Source organism: Danio rerio, chromosome 2 (genome assembly GCF_052040795.2).
Source record: "Danio rerio strain M-AB ecotype USA chromosome 2, GRCz13ab, whole genome shotgun sequence".
In the NCBI taxonomy this organism is placed as follows: domain Eukaryota; kingdom Metazoa; phylum Chordata; class Actinopteri; order Cypriniformes; family Danionidae; genus Danio; species Danio rerio.
The window spans coordinates 41,534,599-41,551,698 of NC_141022.1; the positions used below are offsets into that span (position 1 = coordinate 41,534,599).

Genomic DNA, 17,100 nt, shown 5'->3' on the forward strand with positions numbered 1-17,100 from the left:
AATAAAATAAAGTAGTAATTAACATTCTAAGTCAATCAGTAATGTTTAAAGACAACCTTGATGAAAGGTAACAATCCACTTCAAATGTTGACAACTGTAGCCATTTTGCTTTTATATGTTTATTGATTTTCAATATTTAGATCAAATAAATAAACAAAGCACACAGAATCGGAAAATAAACCACACTCAATTACAATATTAATTGAAAAATAAGGCAGATATACAGTTAAAGTCAGTATGACTAGCCCCCCTTTAATTTTTTTTTCTTTTTTAAATATTTCCCAAATGATGTTTAACAGAGCAAGGACATTTTTATGTCTGATATTATTGTTTCTTCTGGAGAAAGTCTTATTTGTTTTATTTCGGCTAGAATAAAAGGAGTTTAATTTTTTGAAAAAAATTTTATGGTCAAAATTACTAGCCTCTTTAAGCTATATTTTGTTTCGATAGTCCACAGATAAACCATCGATACAATAACTTGCCTAATTACCCCAAGCTGCCTGGTTAACCTAATTATCCTAGTTAAGCTTTTAAATGTCACTTTAAGCGGTATAGAAGTGTCTTGAAAATAAATCAGTTGTTAGAAATGAGTTGTTTAAACTATTATATTTAGAAATGTGAAAAAAAATCTTCTCTCTGTTACAAAGAAATTGGGGAAAGAATAAAGAAGGGAGCTAATAATTCAGGGGGGCTAATAAATCTGACTTTAACTGTATATACATAAAAACATAATATTTATATTTATATATATACATAAATTATGTAAGTCCTCTAGAAATTATAGAAAAAATATTGAGCCCCACTTATGTTAAGAATATGAAATATGCAAACTTTGTCATGAACAATACAAGTTAAATAGTCTAAAAAACATATTCTAGAACAACTCTGTGGCAAGGTGATGTCAAAGGGGCTTTTTTTGTTATCCAGTATCATAAAATACATTTTCTTGCACAGAATGTCAGGAGCCTACTGGAGCCGTTTATGTTTATCCACAATAGAGTTACATTGTATTCCAAGCAACATACTCAAAGGGTAACAAACAATATCAATGGTCAAAATTGCGTTAATCTTTCGACCTACCACAGCCCAAAACCTCTGGATTTCCTCGCAATACTAAAAACAATGAGCAAGATTCCCTTTTCTACTTTACATTTGGACACAATAAAGAGCAGTTGTTTCTAAATGTGTGTCTCTGTAAAGGGGAAATATGAGCTCTGTGTAATATTTTCAGCTGTATTTCTTTGATTTTATAACATATACTCAAAGTTTTTGCATTCATCTAAGCATTCTCTTATTCATCAGTTGTGATTTGTATGTTAAGACGTCTTTGCCATTTCTCTGATGTTTTGTGTCTGAAGTACCACATTCTTTAAGAATTCCATAAAAAGAGCTTATAGCTTTGCTTCGATATAGAATAAGTTGTCTCTCCGCAGCTGATGTCTCCTGATTCATAAACAAAGTAGTGTCTCTCTTTACAAAGTCTCTTAATTGTAGGAAGCAAAAACAATCTTGCCGTGGGATGTTGTATTTTTCTGCTAGCTGATCAAATGTAAAATAAAATGTGACCATCAAATAGTCCTTGCAATGTTGTGAGGCCTTTGATTGTCCATGTTCGAAAAGCTGTGTCAGCAATCCCTGACAACCCCCTAAATCGGCATTATCACATATAGAGATGAGACTGAGGAGAGTCGAGAATTTAGTTGGTTTTTAATTAAAATATGTTAAAATTTTCCAGATTTCACACATATCAATCGATCACAACAAATAAAATCAATTAAAGCAGGAATGAACTGTTCATGCATTTCATATAAAGCCGTCATTAAGATTAATAATTTTTTATTAATTATAAACAAAGGCAGACAAAAAACAGTCTATAAGAAAATGAGATGCGCAGCTCCATTCATCTCAGTGCCAGTTTATCAGCAGGGAAGTGATTTGGAACCTGCCATCTTTGCCCATGGTAGGACAGAACTGTTTGAGCTAATCACATGACTACTAAATAACTCATTTTAACAGCGCTGATTGGCTGACGTCACCACTAGAATGGACACTACCCCAAACCCTTTACCAGCTGTGATGGGAAGGACTTTCACACATGCACACTAACAAAATATCTACTACTACACTAATGGAAATATTGTTGTGTAAATGTTGTATGGCTGTCTATGGAGAAAGATGCATTTGATCTTGATTCTGCTTACAATTATTTTAAAAATGTGATGATTAAAAAACCTTGTGATAAAGGTTTGACATTATGGTTATAAAAAGTGTAAAATTGAAAGATTTGTTGATTATTGACAAATGAAATAACTTTCAGCCATCATATGCCACATAACAAAACATAAAAACCCTTCGTGACAGTCCTCGTCATATTTGGTCATATTTTCTTGAGGATGGTGACTTTGCTGTTTAGTTCTGGTTTGTAAAGGCCGAAGCCGAGGCAGATGGGCTGGGTGAAGCTGCAACTAAAATTATGAAGGGGCAGCAGGGTGGAAGATGGTCCGACTTCTGAAAAGGTGATGGAGCCAGAATCATAGTCCAGAGCCACTGCTAAATGGTTGCCAGACATTTTTGCAGAGAGGTGTGTTTTCTTCCGGTTATGCCAGGCTGATAGTTTCCTGTCATGCTGTTGTGTCAGGCTCCAGGATATCTAACATTAAAACGAACTTGTTAATCTTATAATCATTTACAGAAATGCAAAACACATAATGGATTAAAGGAGGAAAGGATCCCTAAAATGCTCACCATTGAGTGTTACATGATAATAGTTTTATAAAAAAAATAAAATAAAAAAAAATTTACTCCTGAGAACACACTGAGAACTTTTTATACTATCTATATTAAAAGTATAATAAGCTTTTCCTTTTCATGCTGGTTCTCCTCACTTTCCGTTAGAGAAAAAAAAAGAGTCTAGCAGAGTTACATGAACAGCAAATGATAAGGAAAATTCAAAGTGTGACAGGAGATGATTCTTAACCTCTGAAGCCTTTTTGGTACTGTTGCCCTCTGGACAAAGGTTTAGAAGCATTAAATGCTCTTCTATAGACATAAATTTACCTTTGTTCCAGAGGCAATAAGGCTCTATAACCTTACATTTTAGCAAGGTTTAAACCTTTAATGTATGGGTCTTTCCTTATTGCTTTGTTTTTTGTAGTATTATTTATTATGTTATTATGAAGCATGCTGGACTGTGCTTTTTAATATTGTTTATAAGTGATTTGTCTTTTTAGGTGTTATATTATGAGGCCACTGCCCTAATTGAATTGCCCTGGTGAGATTAATAAAGTTGTTAAACCTTAATCCTCTACTGCACAAATTATGATAGATCTATAAATAATATATCCTAAATAAATAGTTGGGGGAAAATGTTTTTTATTTTAAGGTACTTTATGATATGTTGCCATATGGCAACAACGTCCAATAGTGAACTTAAAAATGTCTAATTTAGAACTTATGTCTAAATGTCTCATTTAAAACTGTAAAAACCTTATAATTAATAATTTTGTTGTTTGAAATGTTGTTTGTTTTAATTTAATTGACTTAATTACAAAAAAACTAACTTGATAAAAACTTTTTTTGAGCTGTGATAATTATTTGTGGATCTGAAATGAGTTGATCCTTTGTTTTTATTGACGTTTTCATTTGCTTTCAGCAACTACTCACAATAAACGGCAGAAGTCTTAACCAAAGCACATCAATGGCTAAACTAAGGTGTTCTCTTTCCAAAAAAAAAAATTTGAATGTTGGTCTTAAAGAAACAGTGGCAGGGAAATAAACATAAATTTTTGCAACACCATGCGGTAGAGGCTTAAACTTCTTTTTAAACTTTACAGTTAAACTTTTATGATGATTAGTGCATTTTTTTTTTGGAGCTTTGAAAACTCGTGTTTGATTCACTACCATTTTAAAACCATTTTAAAATTGGAATTTTACATTATTTTAAGACAATAAAACATTAGAAAAAACTAAAGACATTATTTATGAAAGAATAACCATAAAATGTCAAATTAACAACAACTTTAAAATTATTAGTTAGTCAGTCTACCCAAACATGTCAATTCTGTTATTAATTACTCTCCATTTGTTAATATCCAGAACACAAATGAAGATATTTTAGATGCTGAGAGTTCCTCCATACACAGCAAAGCTCTGACCAAAATACTCAATCCTCAAAACAGACAATGAGCCTTAAGTAGTTCAATTGGAATATTATCAAGCTAATGCTTAAGGTAATCCTTAAGGTATATTATTTTTTATAATACTTAGATAATATATGTCGCCTCACAGCTAGAAGGTCGCTGGTTCAAGCCTCGGCTGGGCCATTTCTGTGTGGAGTTTGCATTCCCCCCCCCCTGTTTGCGTAGGTTTCCTTCGGGTGCTCCGGTTTCCCCCACAAGTCCAAAGACATGCGGTATAGGTGGATTACTGCCAACTAAATTGGCAGTAGTGTATGAGTCTGAATGAGAGTGTATTGGTGTTTTCCAGTGCTGGGTGCTGTGGCAGGAAGGGCATCCGCTGCGTAAAACATATGCTGGATAAGATAGCGGTTCATTCTGTTGTGGCAATGCCTAATGAAGAAACGTACTAAGCAGAAGGAAAACGAATAAATGAAAGGTAATATAATCGAGTCAATACTTTTGTGTGCACATAAAACAAAAATAGTGACTTTATTCAACAGTTTCTTCTCCTCACTGTCAGTATAGGGTGCTCCTTTAATGGACTGCTGTGCTCTTTATGTGCGTCGGATGCCTTGATGTGCATGTGCTTTGTTTCACTCAGAGGAAGTCACACAAAGTAATCCGGGCTATACATCAGTGCACAGTTCTCATAAATGCGCACCCTATACTGACTCTGAGAAAAGAAGATTTTAATTAAGTCTTAATTTATGTTTTATGTGCACACAAAACAGTTCTCGTAGTGTGATTATGTTCTGATTGAACCACTTTGTTTTGAGGATTTTTTTTTGTTTTTATTTTTTTGGTACCAAGTCAGTATATTGATGTCTATAGAGAAGGAGGAGCTCTCAGATTTCATAAAAAATATCCTAAATTGTATTTGGAAGATGACTTAATGTCTTAGGGGTTTGGAATGACATAAACGTAATTTATTATTGACATAATTTTCTAAATTTCTGTGAACTATCTCTTAATCTTTTCTATTGCTATATGTAGTTCGAGAAAGACATAGAAAACCCTGTTTTAGGGTCACTATTTACCTTGTTGCAGCCAAAGGCCGTGCCCTCTTTTGCTTTTCTCCCAATACAGTGGTAGGTCACTGCTATATCCCAGAAACCCTCCACCTCCAGCTCCCAGTAATGGGTTCCTGAAGAAAATATCTGACAGGAGAGCACCTGAGACCAGTGGTCGAATCGGTCAGGATGATCAGGGACAGGCAAACGGTTCGGCACCCTCCTCACTGACCGCAGATCTTCAGAGATGTTTAGGAGAGGATGAGCTGAGTTTTTGTCCAAGGTTAATGGGCTGCTTACTGAATAACACATAGAAACAGCGAGTAGAAACGTTACCACTAGATGTCACTGTTGAACAAGGCAAATGAGGCACTCAAATATAGTATTAAAGGGATAGTTCACCCAATATTCTGTTATCATTTACTCAGCCTGCCCTTGATAAAAAATAAAAAAAGATACTTTGAAGAACGCTGAAAATTTGTAACCATTGATTTCAATAAATGCAAAAACCTCCAAATGCCATTTAATATTTTCTTCTAAAATTAGCATTTTTTTCTCTGACTCCTGTGTATAGACTAATTTTACTTTTATAGTGAATAATAAGTTCTTACCATTGCCTTTAAACTGAAATAACTGAACACAAACATAGGAGGCTGAGAAACATTTTAAGAGAACATTTCAGACGACATTTAGAGGTTTTTGCATTTGAACTCTTCATTTGTTTTTCCTACTATGGAAGTAAATGGTTACTGGTTTACAGGTGTTCAACTAAATAAAAAATAACAGTTGGAACCACTTGAGGAAGAGTAAACAGTAAGAAAGTTTTAATTTATGGGTGAACTATCCCTTTAAGTGAGCGGTTACACTGAAAATGCTTATGATGATCACACTTAAGTTAGCTGGGAATCAACATTATTGATTATATTACTAAGAAAAATAAAAATATCCCTGTGGTCAGTGTATATTGTGGACTGTGTGAATGATAATACCCACAGAGATCTCTCTTGAGCTCAATAAGGCAGCGCAGAGTGTCAGCTATGAACTCTCTGTATTTATTTTCCACATTCTCTAAGACACGTTTCTTATCCATGCTGGGCTGCGCTGGTGTGAACAGAGGTGAGCTGAGATCTAACATCATCCTGCAAGACAGAAAAGAGCAGCGAATACAGTAAAACATACACATGCACACAAATAAGTAATTTTGTTAGATAAGCTCCAGATTTGGCTTCAGTACTGACTAATCTAATGTATATGCACAAATATAATATTGTATAGCTTACTATTAAAAATATAAATTTAAAAGAGACATTTGTGAGGGATATACTTATACACTCAAAAATTATTACTGCTGCTTGTTTAAACTAGCTGTTTGAAATGAGCTGAAACAACACAATTCTTGTCATTTATTTGGCCAATTTATTTGTTTTTTGTTCAGTCCCCTTAAATTTGTAAACCATTAAGTTAACTTAAGCTTTTTGTGTTAGGACAACATGAAAGAATTGTGTTGGTCCAACTACCTGGTTAGGGGATTTGTAGCTCCCAGCATGCTTTGCGTGGGATTGAATTAAGAGAGGGAAATGTTGACAATAAGTAATCTTAGGTGTTCAAAGTAAATAGAAATACTTGTTAGAGTTTATTCTTCAATTTAGTTTAAAGATTTAGAGGAGTTTCATGTAAAGCTTTGAGTTTTGAGATTACCACCATGCAGAAGCACCCATGCTTTGGGTGATGGCAGCTTAATTAGCAAATACTGTTAGCAGTTTGTTGCTTTGCTGTGAGAAATAATTGCCCTAAAATTGGTTCTAAGGTCAGTCTCAATCAACTGAATATGTAACTCATGAAATACGCTTAAAATTGGCTTTCTTAGTCAATTTAGGATAACTTAAAATAATAGACATGATATTATTAGACCTTTGAGTTTAGGTTAAAAATACAGAAGCATTTACATTTTTAATTGATAACATTATGTTGGACCAACTAAATTGCATTTAATTGTGTAAATATTTTTTTTCAGTAGTCGCTAAACAAATTGATTCAATGTAAATCCTGCTCTCAGCTAAATTGAGTTCATATAATGAGTTATTGTTTTGAGTGTATGCTGAGCACTGTATATGTGAATTCATATGCAAACTAATACCATCCCACTGCACTTACAAATCACAAGCTATTTCTACAACACTCACTGAAACAATTACAGTTGATCTGAAAACTCACTGTGAATCCTCTGTCTGGAATGCCTGCGAAAAGTAGGACTACTATGAACAGATGCAGAAGTGTCTCTTGCGTTTTTTAAGCCACTTTTAATCATAATGAAATCTGTGAATGGCTTAATGTTTGCAATTATTAGATTGATAGATTCATAATGCCTTCTGGATGCATTCAAAAAGGTTAATAAGTATTCATTTATTCATTCATTGTCTTGTCGGCTTAGTCCCTTTATTATTCCGGGGTCGCCACAGCAGAATGAACCGCCAACTTATCCAGCAAGTTATTAGGCAGCGGATGCCCTTCCAGCCGCAACCCATCTCTGGGAAACATCCACAAACACATTCACACACACACTCATACACTACGGACAATTTAGCCTGCCCAATTCACCTGTACCGCATGTCTTTGGACTGTGGGGGAAACCGAAGCACCCGGAGAAAACCCACGCGAATGCAGGGAGAACATGCAAACTCAACACAGAAACGCTAACTGAGCCAAGGCTCAAACCAGCGACCCAGCAACCTTCTTGCTGTGAGGCGACAGCACTACCTACTGCGCCACTGCCTCGCCCAATAATAAGTGTTATAAACTGTAATTTTGCAATTCTATCGTCTTTATGCAATCTATTATATTTGTTGACTTGTTGAACAAAAGGTTTACTATCAAATAAAATAAAGACAAAAATTTAGATTGTTTTATTGTAGTCATTTAATGTTTTTTTTTTACTTTTTTAACTGAGTGTACATGCTTAAAACAATCATAGTATTTTTATCATCAGCATATGGGGAATTTTATACAATTGAGGGTTTTTGCAGTGTTAATTGATCAATATTTTCTAAAGTTGCTTTTTTCATGATACACTCTCAGAAATAAAGGTTTAAGCTGTCACTGGGGCAGTACCTTTTCAAAAGACATATTTTTAACCAAAGAGTCCATAGTGGTACCTCAATGATGCATATTAGTCCCCAAATGTACCTTTGAAGTACCGTTATGGACCTTTCAGGTACAAATATGAAAACATACTGCCCCAGTGACAGCTCCTGTACGGTTCTTTTTAAAAGTCTAAAAAACGTTTTCACAAATGGTAAAGGTCCTCCATGGAACTGTTGTTGGCACCTTTTATTTTTAAAATTGTATGTGTTTTATCTAGGAAATGTGCTAACATAATGGTGGGGGTGTGATGAACACTTTGCCTCCTTTAGATCTTCACACAGCACTAGCAAAATATGTCCTCGTACCCAGATTAGCAGGAATGGGTCGCTCTCCTCCAGCAGGGAGCCGAGGAAGTGGTGGATGCTCTCAGTTTGATTCAGATCTCCTTTCACTCTGCTGCAGTCTTCCTGCACTCTCTCCATTGCCTTCTGCCTCTCCTGCTCTGTGATTTTTATCACGGCAGACACCAGTCGGCCCACCTGAGCCTGCAGAGCTGAGCCCATCTGTAACACCTGAGAGACGTCACTCACAGAGGAGTCCTCCTGAAACACACGCACAAAACATGTGATCCTGCGTACAGCTCTTGCTGCACTTTAAAAATATCTGTACATTAGCAGTTTTCTGTATTTTGTGATTCATGTTTTTATGATTTGTTTTGCACTGTTTATTTAGGCTTTTGAATTCCGTATTATATTTCTTCCAACTACTTTTAACCTTGAAAAGTTTGACAAAGTGACTTTTATTAACATTTTTAATAGTTTAGTGATTTAATGTCTGGGTTGCTCTTGTTATATATTACAGTATAAAAACTTTATAATAAACTGCTAGTATATTTTGTTATTTATAGACTTATATATTATTTCTTATATATAATATGATTTCACATTACTAAAATGTCAATAAAAGTCACTTTGTTAAACTTTAGAGTTAAATTTTCAACAACAAGTTGACAGAGCAGAGATCAAGGTCCCACAATGCAATCCAAAACCAGAAATAAACATGAAGAACTTGCAAATAACAAAATACACAAACTGTAATTAACAGATTATTTTTACAGTGTGAGCTCTGAAAAAGTTTAAAGAAACAATCATACATTACATACCATGAAAGACTTTCTAATGGTTTCCTTTTTACATTTAATTCAAATTAAAAACAATACATTTGAACAATTAAACCAGCACCAGTACTCCATTAGGATTCTGTAGGATTTCTTTCAAGATTCCACCAATAGAAGGAAAGAAATTATGAGTGCAGAACCATGCAAGCTATTATAGTTTCCATTAAAATCAATAGAGAATGGGAATTTACATCATGACAAGTGCGCTGTTTTCAGACATGCTCTGGAGGGCAACAAGGTCAACCAAAGCTGTCACCACATTTTTTAATATTACCCTTTGAAAAACATCTTACAAACATTCTGAACAAAATGAACAAATGTGTAGATATTTTATAAACACTCTTTGTGTGTCTGGGAAGCTGAAAATAGGCATTCAGCATTCTGTCCCCAATGCTAAAGCTGAACTAGAGAATCCGAGCACAAATGCAGAGGAGGAGAATCAAATAACAAGCTTCTCTGTAAAAGACTATCAATGGGTTACCTTAACAAATTGAAAAAAAATTTCTTCTTTATTTAGTGTAAAACTTACACACTCTCATAAATAAAGGTACGCGAGCTGGGCTGTCACTAGGGTGGTACCTTTTCAGAAGGTACATGTTTGTACTTAAAGGATAAATATTGGTACCTCAAATGTATATATTAGTTCCTAAAGATTTGGAACACTTTTATACTTTTAAGGTGCTGATATGTACCCTTGAGGTATTAATATGGACCTTTTAGGTACAAATTTGTACCTTTTGAAAAGGTACCACCCCAGTGACAGCTTGTGTACCTTTATTTCTGAGAGTGCAGTTTGTTTTGTAATTAGTGTACATATAATACAATAACTCATACAGATAAATGGACATAAGGTTCCCGTTTCCTAAATTTCCAGAATTCTTTGTGCTGTAACGACACATTCCTATTTTTTATTCACTTTTCATTATGACCCTGTTTTTAACTCAGCAGTTCTGCAGTCTTTATATTCAAGGTGACAAATCATTTAAAACACTAAAGATTGTTGAACTTACAATGATTGTTCGACTAGCGCTCTGATGTTCTTTTAGCATCATTTCACCCTGCTTTATTTTTTCTTCTGCTTTCTCAAACAGGCTCTGCAATTTTACCTGTAAATTGAAAAAATAACAAAAAATAACTAAACATAACATAACTGATGCTACCAGATAGAATTTGAACGCAAAACGTAGTTAGTGATTTGTCATTTTGTGTACAGCTAAAGTAATAACATAAAGCAGCTGGTAGTACCAAAAGTAGTTGAGAAGTTTTTAATAAGTAAATTAAGGCAATAGAAATTCAAACTGTTCAACAGCAGCTTGTTATTTAGCAAAAGATTGCTCAGCTAAAACTTTCCTTAGGAAAAAAAACATTAAAGTAAAAAAATAACCCTTTAAAATAAAAAAACTTTAAAAAAAATCTCTAGAACATTTCTACTGTACGCTATTGTAAAGACTGTAAATGTATTTCTTACAGTCTCACAGTTAAATATGACATCTAACCTGATAGTAAAAATTTATCTTTCATATTCCACTGCTTAGGTTTGCTGTTTTGTGTGAATAAAACAATTTTTTAAACAATGAAGTGTGTGGAGTTTGTATGTTTCCCCCGCGTTCGCATGAGTTTCCTCAAGGTGCTCTGGTGTCTCCCACAGTCCAAAGACGTGAGGCAGGCCTATATGTGAATAGGATGAACTAGTGTAGTTCCATAGTGTATAAGTGCATGTGAGAATGCGAGTGTGTATGGGTGTTTCCCAGTACTGGGTTGCAGCCAGTGGTGTAAAGTAAAAGATTACAAATACTCAAACTACTGTAATTGAGTAGGTTTTCTCAGAAATTGTATTTACAAAGTAGTTTTAAAAATGTGTACTTTACTTTTCCTTGAGTACATTTTTAGTGCAGTATTGGTACTTTTACTCCACTACTTTCCTTCAACCTGCAGTCACTACTTTATTTTTTCTTGTCTATGGGGATTAAAAAAATCTGTCCTATGATTCCTGTCAAATCAAATCACACATAGAAAGTAAATCGCATCATAATGAACTACCTCAAGACATGGGCGATTTATAATTACAGTAAACTGTTTGGAAGCATTACAAATGTCCAAGAAGATGTCTAAAACCTTTACACGCACTGACCCAAAGACAGTTTAGATGCATGTCACTGATGAAAAGATGACGGATGAGTACTGTATGATGACCGAAATGGCCTTAAACACCCAGCAGGCACAAGACGTCAACAGGGCGTCAGATTGACGTTGTACTCCAATGTCGTGAGGACGTTGCATTTTGTTCGTTATAATCAGGTTGACATCAGAACTCAACGTCAGGCCGACACAATGTCCAACATCTAATATAATACCAACCCAATATCAACGTCTAGTGATGTTACAGCTCGACGTTGTGTGGACGTTACCACTAAAACATCTATCTGATGTTGGATTTTGGTTGCCATACCTGACAAATAAATGTCAATATTTGACGCCAATATGACGTTGGTTTAAGATGTTGGTTCGACGATGGATTTAGTCACTTTCCAACATAACCTAAAAACAACTAAATATCAACGTCATTTGATGTCGTTTCTGCATTTCAAAATAACTTTGTCCATAGATGGTGGCTAGACATTAAGTGTTGGTCCCCTGACATCACAACCAAAATCTAACCTAATATTAACACCTTATGATGTTGTGTGCCTGCTGGGCAATCACTAAATGCACTACAGAATGTTACGTTTACACACATCCACAAATTACATGTAAACGCATCAGCTTTTTACAGCATAATAAAAAACTATTTACTACTCTTGAGTACTTTTGAAAGGGCGACTTTTTACTCATACTTTGAGTAATATTTACAACAGATACTTTTACTCTACTTGCACAACATTTTTAGGCAAGTAATGCTACTTTTACTTAAGTATGATCATTCGGTACTCTTTCCACCACTGGTTGCAGCTGGAAGAGCATCCACTGTGTAAAACATATGCTGGAACTGTTGGCGGTTCATTCCGCTGTGGCGACCCCTGATAAATAAGGGACTAAGCCAAAGGAAAATGAAGGAATGAATGAACTGGTGTAAAGTGCAGTGTAATCAATACAGGATTATCATTAAACTTACTTTATACTCCTCTTCCACTTTTCTCACCCCTTTGACCTGATGTTGAGCATGCTGTCCTTCCAGGATGCAGTCAGCACAGACATACTGCCCATCGTTCATGCAGTAATAGCGAAACATCTCCTTATGGGCCGGACACCTGCGGCGGGACACCTCCATCAGCGGCTCCACCAAAAGGTGAGTGCTGTAAGCAGGACGCTGCAGATGTGGCAGCAGATGCTGCTCACACAGAGAGATCTCACAATTCAGGCAGGTCTTCACTGCTTCTTGAGCCTCATCGCCTTCTTCTTCTGGACAACAGTCACACAGCACCATTCCCTGCTCCTCCAGGCACCGTGGGCATACAAATCTACGCTTGCCAGAGCCTTCGTTCTGACTCCAGGCCTCTTGTGCACAGGTTGGGCAAAAGCTGTGGCCACAGGGGAAGGGCTGAGCTCGACCAAATAGATCACGACACATGGGGCACGTGTGCTGTTCCTCCAAGGAGCCCATAGCAGCTGCAAATTTATTTTAAATGTGAACAATTAATTTAAATGCTTTAATGTAACTAGTATCAAGTCAGGGTCAAGTTTAAAATAGATATTTGTCAAATGTACATTACAGATTTTCAATAAAAAAATTCAAGTCAGTTTTTTTGTTAATATCAGAAGTGATGGGTAAACAAACATGCCCCAGGCCTATTTTAGATATTTTGGTGTAAGTGATGACATAGATCTATCTTAAAATCAACATACAGTTATTAGATTTATAACCCTTTTGGCATGTAGACTGATTTTACTTAATAAAAAAAAAGATATCCTGCCTGCAACTGAAGATGAGACTTTCCCTTAAAAATATGTAACATGGAATCTGTTTATTGAGTATTTTATCAGCAATTAAACCTCAGAAATAACACCTCAAATCCCCCATCATTATTTTAGTATTTTTATTTATTTATTTTCCTTTTTTCCCCTTTCCTCTGTAATTTTTTTGTTCCCTCACGTTATGTTTGTGCCAGTATAAAAAGTATATATATAAAAAATGTCAAGACTCCTTTACTCAAAAAAATGTTAAGGATTGCTCTTTGTTCAAAATATTTATTTGAAATGAGCAGAAACAGCACAACTCTTGAGATTTTTGAGGGGAAATCTTAATTGTTTTATGTTCAATCCACTTAAATTTGTAAAAACTAAGTTAGCTTAATTCCTTCATGTTGTCCCAATACAAATCAATTGTGTGGAACCCAGCATGTTTTTTTTTTTTTTGTTTTTTTTACAGTTTAGTCAACGAATTTGAATAAAATTGTGTTATTTACAAGCCTCTGTTGGTAAAAAAAAAAAAAAAGTTAAATGTTTAAAATAGGGAATTTACTCCTTTACAGGCATACTTCATCCAAAAATGACCCAAATTATTTATTTCCCTTCATGTGGTTTTAAACCTTTATGTGATTCCTTCACTCAAAAAATAATGTTTACATGTTAGTTTAAGGGCGGCAGTGGTCAGCACTGTCACCCCACAGCAACAAGGTCACTGGTTCGAGTTCCGGCTGGACCTGTTGTTATTTCTGAGTGGAGTTTCCATGCTCTCGCCATGTGGGTGTGGGTTTCCTCCGGGTGCTCCGCTTTCCCCCACAGTTCAAAGAAATGCGCTATATGTGAATTGGATTAACTAAATTGGCTGTAGTGTGTGTGTGTGTGTGTCTGTGAAAGAATGAGAGTGTATGGTTGTTTCCCAGTGCTGGGTTGCAGCTGGGAGGGCATCTGCTGTGTAAACTTATTTGTTTTATGTTCAGTCTAGTTCAATTTGCAAAAACAAATACAATAACTTAATTCCATCATGTTGTCCCAACACAAAACAATTGTGTGGAACCCAGCATTTTAAGTGTTCTTTTGTTAACCATAAAAGAAGATCATTTTAAGAATGCTGCTTGCTGGCACTCATTGACTGCCAATAAGAGAAAAAAATACTATGAAAGCAAGTCAGTGGTTGCCAGCATTTATCTTCATTAGTGTTCAAGAACCACTTGATGGTTAAAAAGTAGTGAGTGAATTTACATGTGTACATGACGATCCCTTTTAGTAGAAACAATCTGGCACAGCAGGCATTCATCCCCAGAGGTAGCACCGTCTTTAAGGCAGCACAATACTTGGGCCAGAAGTAAAATGTAGTATTCGGCTGATATGTTAATTGATATGTGACATTTACATTTAAAAACATTTTTATCACTTTCAAATAAAGAAAAAAAAAATCTTCCTATCAGGTCGCTTTGAGAAAAAGCACATCCATAGCAAGCCTAAGCGCAATGATTCTTGGGTTTATCAATTTTATTGCAGTCGTGACACATAGCTGGCCCAGTTTACGCTCAGTTATGGGCTATTTACTTGGCTGAGAATTGGCCCAGATATGGTCCATGTTTGGCCCTTGTCTGGAAACCAGACTTGGCCCAGACATATACCATAATTCACTGCTGCATATATGGGCCAAGCAAAATCTGATTGTGTAGGCCAGAGCTAGGCCAGAGATATTTTGCTATGTGGGAAGGAAATCTCCTAATAGCAGTTTATGTACAGTACAACATTTAAAGTACAACATTTAAGTAATGATATCAATGTAGAGTAAATTACGATATACATAGAAAAAAAAACACAGAAAAACAAAGCAAATTCCTAGTGGTGAAATTAATGCTGAACACAAACACACCAGTGTTTACGTTTCTCTTTAACAATTTGCCCTTGAAACAAATTGGCCTACATATTAATTAAAAGTCAAGTGCCACACAGTTTAATACAGACCTTTTGGGCATGCACAAACTAATCCTTATTATTTAGTTAATCTGTCTCCTAATCAACTATTTTTAGAAAGCTTTTCTAATTGACTGCAGGATAAATGAGGTAATCTTCCATGAATCTTTATTAAAGCTATTAATCTGTGTTTGTAGGTTTAGTTCTTTAAAAACTGAAACCCTGGAAATATCAGAAATTAGCAAACTGCTTTATCTTAGCGATACTAACTCAACCAGTGGCATGAGTTTGGGATGAAACTGTTCACTGTACGTTAAAGGATGCGTGTTTTGGTGATCAGTGAGTATTTTTGTCATTCCGCCTGAAACACTGATGGCAGAGATCTGACACTTCCCCTTTAATTTTTGACACATCAGCCTTTATTTACTTTAAGGTTTTCCCTGCAGACAATCCCAGACCCAGGCATCTGGAAATCAAGAGATTAACTCCTCAGTGACCTCCTGACCGGAATTAATGTTGTCATTTACAAATCACAAGGTTTGCATTATAGTGCATAACCAACTCACACGAAAACATCAAGCTTACCTGTTGTGTCCTGCAGTCTTCTGTGCAAGGTAGAGCAGGATGTTTTCACACAGACAGCCAAAGTGAGCATGGAGGAGTGTGCATGTGGGACGGCTGGCTTATCCTGCAATGTCTTCTTAAGCAGACTGACTGACCTCTTAACACAGAGCGCTACTAAGCCATCACATGACCTGTTTTTTACAGAAGCAGTGTGAGGTGTGGAGAATTCACCTGCTCATTCTGTTTAAACAACTGATGACAGCTATGAAAAGTAAAGACATAGTTAGTATAATATACAGTATATTTACAGGTATATGTTTACAGCACAGGAAAACCATCAAGCAATACAATAAAGTTTTAATGGTTAACTTAATCCATGGACAATCACTGGGCCAGATATAGACTAGAAAGCACTGGATCATATATTTTGTTTTAATTTCTCTATTTAGCTACAATATTTATATTGTACTGAAATAGTGATCTAGCTACTCATCCAAGGTTATTACAAAAACAATAAAAAACTTATAATGTACCCAAAGCTCATGAAGGTACACAGATTTTATCCAAAAGAAGTAGAAAACAATAAGCCTAAAACAAGTAAAACCACTATAAGGAAACTTTAAATGTTGATAAAAATCTCCACAGCGGAATAAACCGCAAACTTATCCAGCATTTGTTTTACGCAGTGAATGCCTTTCCAGCTGCAACCCAACACTGGGAAACATCCATACACTCATTCACACATACACTACGGCCAGTTTAGCTTATTTAATTCACCTGTAGCGCTATCTTTGGACTGTGGGGGGAACCGGAGCACCTGGAGGAAACCCACACAAACACGGGGAGAGCATGCAAACTCCACACAGAAATGCCAGCTGACCCCAGATGAGGCTCGAACCAGTGACCTTCTTGCTGTGAGGTTATCGTGCTATCCACTGCGCCACCCCATTTTACTCTAAAAATATAATTTATTATTAAGTATAAAGTACAGATTCATTTCTTGCATACTGTTTGGCACTTCAGAGGCCATATTAATAGGTAATACAGAGTCCAAATGCAGTGCCACTAATAGTAAAACGGTGTGTTCCAAATGGGATTTATTGCCCTCCAAGGACACTGCAGAGAGAAAACAAAAATGATCGCCATGTGTTGTTTCAAAACCAAGTGCAAAAAAACTGACCACGTCGAAGGGCCCTTCAGAATGAAGATTTTAAAGGGTACAACTAACAGATACTTTAGGCACCCATGATTATTTTTATAT

At 35.7% G+C, this 17,100-nt stretch overlaps 1 protein-coding gene across 8 annotated transcripts in view; it reads right to left on the bottom strand.

Annotated features, from left to right (window-relative positions):
- Positions 1-99: 99 nt before the first annotated feature.
- trim110 (tripartite motif containing 110) overlaps positions 100-17,100 on the bottom strand; it is a 22,000-nt gene continuing 4,999 nt past the window's right edge. The window contains exons 2-10 of one of the 8 annotated variants that reach the window (XR_015478749.1): positions 15,861-16,101; positions 12,559-13,052; positions 10,457-10,552; positions 8,635-8,871; positions 7,403-7,425; positions 6,182-6,327; positions 5,216-5,487; positions 4,286-4,515; positions 100-2,650 (exon numbers count right to left, since the gene is read on the bottom strand). Coding sequence is in view for 2 of the 8 variants with exons in the window: in XM_087241173.1 (XP_087097299.1) it covers positions 2,378-2,650; positions 5,216-5,487; positions 6,182-6,327; positions 7,403-7,425; positions 8,635-8,871; positions 10,457-10,552; positions 12,559-13,052; positions 15,861-15,930 (1,611 nt within the window). In the remaining 6 variants the exon portion in view is untranslated. Of the gene's footprint in view, positions 2,651-4,285; positions 4,516-5,215; positions 5,488-6,181; positions 6,328-7,402; positions 7,426-8,128; positions 8,285-8,442; positions 8,872-10,456; positions 10,553-12,558; positions 13,053-15,860; positions 16,102-17,100 lie in introns of those variants that run through there. The other 7 variants (XR_015478753.1, XR_015478754.1, XM_087241173.1 and 4 more) reach the window with 7 other exon arrangements.